Source organism: Gavialis gangeticus, unplaced genomic scaffold (genome assembly GCF_001723915.1).
Source record: "Gavialis gangeticus isolate Ggan-Ray unplaced genomic scaffold, GavGan_comp1, whole genome shotgun sequence".
In the NCBI taxonomy this organism is placed as follows: domain Eukaryota; kingdom Metazoa; phylum Chordata; order Crocodylia; family Gavialidae; genus Gavialis; species Gavialis gangeticus.
In genome coordinates, this window is record NW_017729004.1 from 6,351,899 (window position 1) to 6,357,964 (window position 6,066).

General features: G+C 45.7%; 1 protein-coding gene across 1 annotated transcript in view; it reads left to right on the top strand.

The window, feature by feature from the left end:
- The first annotated feature begins 213 nt into the window (after nucleotides 1-213).
- HIGD1A (HIG1 hypoxia inducible domain family member 1A) overlaps nucleotides 214-6,066 on the top strand; it is a 7,175-nt gene continuing 1,322 nt past the window's right edge. The window contains exons 1-3 of the mRNA XM_019508059.1: nucleotides 214-319; nucleotides 2,134-2,241; nucleotides 4,562-4,696. Of these exons, the coding sequence (XP_019363604.1) occupies nucleotides 2,139-2,241; nucleotides 4,562-4,696 (238 nt within the window). The 5' untranslated portion in view covers nucleotides 214-319; nucleotides 2,134-2,138. The remainder of the gene's footprint in view (nucleotides 320-2,133; nucleotides 2,242-4,561; nucleotides 4,697-6,066) is intronic.

Below are 6,066 nucleotides of genomic sequence, written 5' to 3' on the forward strand. Positions count from 1 at the left end.
ATTCCCAGCCCCTGCCCGGCACAGGCACCGTACAGACGTCACAGGAGAAAACCCCACCCCCGCCCCTTTGACCATATAAGGAGCTGCGGGGGACGGAACGTTCCCTACGCACGCCGGAGCGGATGAAACGTCCCCCTCCACCCCCTCGCACGTGATTGGCTGGAAGCGGATGCGCCGGGAGGTGCGGTGCGAGGTGGGCGGTCCGGAGGCTCAGCCGCGCGCCTCCGGCCAATAAGAGCGGAGGGGGCGGAGCGAGCGGGGCAGAAGCCGGCCGGCGTTGGGACACGTCTGTCTGCGCTGCTCGGGTCGGGTCTGAGCCGTGAGTGGGGGTTGGGCTGGGCTGGGCTGGGGGCTCTGGTCCAGCCGGGTGGGACACGTGACTGGGGGCTGTGCAGGAGACCCCAGCCAGCTTTGACCTTGACAGCGCCCTGGGTGCCCTCAAGGTCACGAGCATGGAGGATGTGCAGGGGCACCTCCCTGCTCAGGGAAGGGGCTGAGGCGGCTTGTCCCCCGTCCTCTCCCCCATCCCCAGCCTGTTGCTGCGGGGGGGTCCGTCCGGGTGCCCGTCGCCCGTAGGAGCGATGCCGGGTGGCCCCTGGCTCCCCAGAGGTCTGCAGCCGGATGAGCTGTGTCCCTTCCCCCCCCCGGGTGTGCGTGGGGGTGATCTTCAGCCCCAGTCTGGGGCAGATGTTGAATATCGGCCTCTGGGTCTAGGGATGACCCATGCGGTCTGCTAGCACTCGCTGTCCCCGCCGGCTTCTGCACGCAGGAAACAGCAGTAGGCCTGTATTGCACAGTGGATCAAACAGCTTTTCTTAGTTTTTTTTTTTTTTTTTTTTTCATTGCAAGATAAATAGGCCAGTGCTTAAAGCTCTATGGAAATACTGTTTCTACCCTGTGCAATAGCCTCCCTTCATTCAGGAGAGCGAGTTTCACGACAGCAGAGCACTGATTTGCTCCATGAAGCGCAGGCTGTATTGCTTTGTGCCGCCCCCGCCCCGTTAGACATACCCGACCTGCTGCCTCTTTCCCCGATCAGCTGACTGAGAGGACAGGGGTAATTGCTGAGCTGAACTGTCTTGAGCGGGGGGTTGAACTCGGCTTCCTGGGAACAAGGTGGTAGTGAAACCGGTGAGCCGTGTTTCGCCAGTCTGGGTAATCCCTCGTGCGAGCCACGCTCTTCCCTTTAGGGGCAGCTGCTGTTGCTCAGCCAAAATCCAGAGCTCTTCTGATTTGCAGATGAAATGGCACAGAGCAAGCAAAGGTCACTGGTGTCGTGGGAGTGGATTTGATTTGTACAAGGCAGATGGTTCCCACAGGACCTCCGAGCCAACCCTCTGAAGGCTCAATACGAGTATTCGGTCCAGGAGCTATCTTCTGCTTAAATGATATGCTTTCAGCAAGGGTCTGAGTCGGTATAGTAGAAATCCCAAAAGCAGAATATACTAGAGAGAGTTTTAGCTGCTTGTCAGAGGTGTGGCTGGCCTGTCATAGTGGCTTATCTCTTCTCTACCCCCCTCCACTCAAACTCGTTCATAAGAATATTTTTCTTCTAATTTCCTGGGCAAGCACAGTCCCATGAAACGAATCTGACTAAAGCAGCACTGGGGAGTGGGGGGTGGCTGTCCTGTCTATGTGAACGTGCACACACATATGCACGTCTCGCAGTCTCCCCCTCCCCCCCTCCCATTTCTGATCTAACTTTGCATTGGCGTGAAGCGTCCGATTCCAACTGGTGACCATAGAAGTGCTGGGAATAGGTGTCATTTCTACATCGAGACGTCTCGAGATCATTAGCTAACTACTTTCTGTGTTATCCCGCTTAAGCAATATTTCTATGCAAGTGTTCTCCTTAAGGTCTTAGTCTTGTGCTTGTAGACTGAACTCAGTTAGCGTGGGAGTGTGTTCACGTAGTGAAGTGCCTGGTGTATTAGTCGGTCCACACTGGCTCACCAGGGCAAGTTTGGGTTTTCTAGCTCTAATATTTGGCTTGTAGATGAATATAGTGAAGAGTAACCTGTTTTAGATACCTACTGGATGTTCAAGTTTATATTTTAGAGAAGTGTTTAAAACCAACAAAAATATTGGGGAAATGCCACCTTCTCATGCAAAGATTGTTCTTCCTCTCCACAGTCACCATGACGTCCAGCCAGGAATCTGTTCTCTCTACCTATGAGACTGATGACAGTCCCACATCCAAGCTGATCAAAAAGTCCAAAGATGCTCCATTTGTCCCACTTGGTAAGTCTCATTTGTCAGTCCAGCCTTCTGCAATAAGACAACCTGGGGAAAATACAGAGTTGCGCAAGTGTTCTGGTAATGAAGGGTGGTGAATGCCGTAAACTTAGTCACTGCAGACAGGAAAGTACTTCGAAATGATACTTCCTCATGAGACCTAGTCCTGTACACTTCCTGCCTTACAAAGGGGTGTGCCTGACTTTCACCTAACAGCTCTTTTAAATACCCTCTTTGCTTTTTTTAACTTCCATTTGAAAGACTTGGCTTGCGTGGATACACCCCTTACTTTCCATTTTGGATAGTGGATTACATATATTCTGAGAAATGTATTTTCCCACAAGCTTAAAAGTCTGGCAGCCACTTCAGAGTCCCTTTTCCTCTCTTCTCCTCAAGCATAAAAAAGAGGGATTTTACAATAAGGAGGGAGCAGAAAAAGCTAAAATAACCTGGTCTAAAACCTTACTGCAAAACTCATGATAGATTTTTTTGGGGGAGTAGTTTAGTTATTAATGGCCATTAATCCCTGGTTTATCTGCCAAAGAAAAGGCTTGGAGTAGAATTGTAACACAGCAGACACACTTCACTTATTGTGGACACTTCTTCAGTTAGGAATTGCACTGAAAATGCCAGCATTGCTTTGCACAGAAACCAGGTAGGCATCACACTAACGTTATAGCTGCTGGCCTAGAGGTGAAATACTGTATTCATCACCAGTCCTAGTTGCCCTGACCACAGGATTGTGCTCTAGGCTCCTGGAACATGCTGACAGTATAACAGAACTTCTCTACTTGTGCAAATTTTTGCAAGTTTGGTTTGAAACAGGTTTGCAGACTCTGAAGTCCAAACAACTTGGATTTTCCCCATAATTTTAACGCCTGTCCATGGATAATTTGACCCCAAATAAGACGCTACTAGTCCTCATCAAGCAGAAACTGTAAACCCACGCATTATTCCTCTACAACAGCAGTCCCCAATCTGGTATGCGTACCACCAGTGGTACACAGGCAACCTATTAGTGGTACCTGTTAACAGATTTATTACAATTACTTTATATGACAAAAATTTGCTGGTGGTACTTAAGGTTGTATTGTTTTAAACTGGTGGTGCAGAATCTGTTAGAGTTTGGGAGCTGCTACTTTACAAATTAGGTGTTCCAGCAATCTAAGCAACTGGCCTTGTGTATGTTCTTCCTAAGAAACTGTTCGCTATACCTGATTGCAGATACAGAATACAACTGCCAGAAATGGAGGACTATAGGATCTAGACCACATGAGAAACCTTTTATTGATATAAAATATGCTTTTTATATATTTATAAATTTTATATAGATATATAATAATATAAAACTTCTAAAGAGACACTCAGTAGACTGAACCATATAGGTGATACCTCTCTCTCTCTAAGGTTCAGCATACTGAGTGTCCCTGTAGAAGAGTTAGTTTAGAGCAGCGGTTCCCAGTTTGTGGTGCAGGTACCGCCAGTGGTACGCAGACAGCCTGTGTGTGGTATGCATTAACGGATTTATTATAATTATATGGCAAAAATTTGCTGGTGGTATTTAAGGTTGAACTGAAAGTTGGTGATGGCACTCAAGGTTGTATTGTTTTAAACTGGTGGTGCACAACCTGTCAGAGTTTGGGAACTGCTGGTTTAGAGGAGTGTCTGTAGAAGAGTTCAAATGAATTGTACCTTCCTTGAAGGTGGCTTCTGTCAAACTCTACCCTCCAAAGCAGAGAAGTAACACATGATTTATGTCACGTGTCCGTGTTCCAGTGCATTAAGGTCAAACTCGACACACACACCAAAAATAGCAGCTAAAGGTTGTGGGCATGTGCACTGTGAAACTTAGCACCGCTCTTGGGACATGAATGTAGTCAGGACCTCACAGTCAAATTTGAACCAGAGCTGCAATGGTTTTTGTCTGAGAAGGAGACTGGTTGCTTGCGCTTGTCAGGAACTGCCACAGATATCAAAGCAGCCCTGATATCTTGAGGTTTCTAGTTTCAGTGTCAGCTTAGAGGGAGTGTCATTGCACCAGCATAATACATCTCTTTCTTTCTAAACTCGGTTCTCCTGTAAGAGAGTGCCAAAATTAGGATGTGATCCTTGTCTGGACTGACTTGTGGATTAAGTTAACATGTCACTATAGTAAAAATGAATAGTGCCCAGGTATTTGCATTCTCTAGTTACTGTTCTTAATGTTCATAGGGCTAAACACTGCTTTTATAGGGGATTTTTTTTTTTGGGCTTGGGTCAGTTGCTGATCTCTCTCTAAATTTTATGAGATGAAGAACTTAAAGTCTTGTTTGTTCTCTGTTTATAGGATTAGCAGGCTTGACTGGAATAGTAGCCTATGGACTCTACAAACTGAAACACAGAGGAAATACGAAGATGTCTGTTCACCTGATTCATATGCGTGTGGGAGCCCAGGGCTTTGTTGTAGGAGCCCTTACATGTGGTACGTCCAAAACGGAAAGCTGTTCTCGAGCATTGGTTAATTCTGAATAATGGTAAACTTTTCCTTGACGGGGCTAATGCAATGATTTTGCAAAGTTTTTCACAAAGGTATTTTATATAAACCAGTGCAGCTGGATATGGTTAACTTTGCAAGGGCTTCCTCTGGCATCTACTGGGGCTGAGCTTACAAACTGGTTGTTCTGCTAAATATAATGATATTCCAGAGGAAGCCTGATATCTCGGTAGCCAAGTCGATAGCATTTGATCTTGTGTACATATGCCCCAACACCTTATACTACATTGTCACTACAGTTTTTATTAAACACCGTGGTGTTTTGAGAGGTGCTAAGAACTCGTGGCTCACTAAGAACGGGACAAACGTCCAGCATCTTATGGGTTTTCTGTCAGGTTCTCCAAACTTCTGGTATCTCCAGAGTTGGCAAGTAAACTTCAGGTTCAGAGTTGTCAAATATGGGATAAAGACAATGATCACTAAAACAAATATGAAGGGTTGAGAACAGAAGCATTTTTATATGGGGTTTTTGCAGTCACTTATCATTAGGCGGAAGATGTTAACCAGCTCCTGAGCATTTAATACAAATTAACTTACTACAACTTTAATATTGTACTGTTGGGGCTAAAAGCACACAAAAAAGACAAAGCTCGAATAGTTAAGACTATCTGATCTTCCTTATGTGTGCGTAATTATTCCTGTCAAATGCTTCCAGGAAGAGCACGCATCAGCTGCTGAAACTTCCTTAGCCTGACAAGGGGTTTTTGAACCCAAAAGCTTGCTTAAAAATTGTTCTCCAACTATTTAAGTTGGTCTAATAAAAGATATCAGATTCACCCAAAGAACCTTGATGCCTGTTTCCCAAGGCGTTCGGTGCAGAAAGTCTGTATTAAGATTGCAGCCCTGCAGGTCTTGCTGTCTTGTATTCAGTAGCTTCCATGTGAGGGAGGGGACCAACTTTTAAAATGCTACAGCTAACTGAAACCTAGCATTTCATCAGGTAATTTAGCCTGTTTCCAGACAACATTACATTATGCATATTGAGCACTAGCTACTGTTGGCTACAGCTTCTTGTTAGGGTCTTTTTGGAGTGTAACCCTCCAACTTCAGGATATAACTGGAACAAAATGCAAATTTCAAGACTTGACTTTACCCTATACTAGGTACACTGGGGTGGTGGTGTGAAGGGAGTGGGGTGAGGTGAGGGCAGCTGTGAAGAGAGAGCAGATCTTCATTTTAACAAATGTGTTTTGGTTGCTCCCAATAAGGAGAACGTAGGTTAACATTTTCTAGGAACTGTGGTTGGTTACAAACAGTGAAATTTAATAAAAGTATATTAAAGGCCTTTAATATTGCTT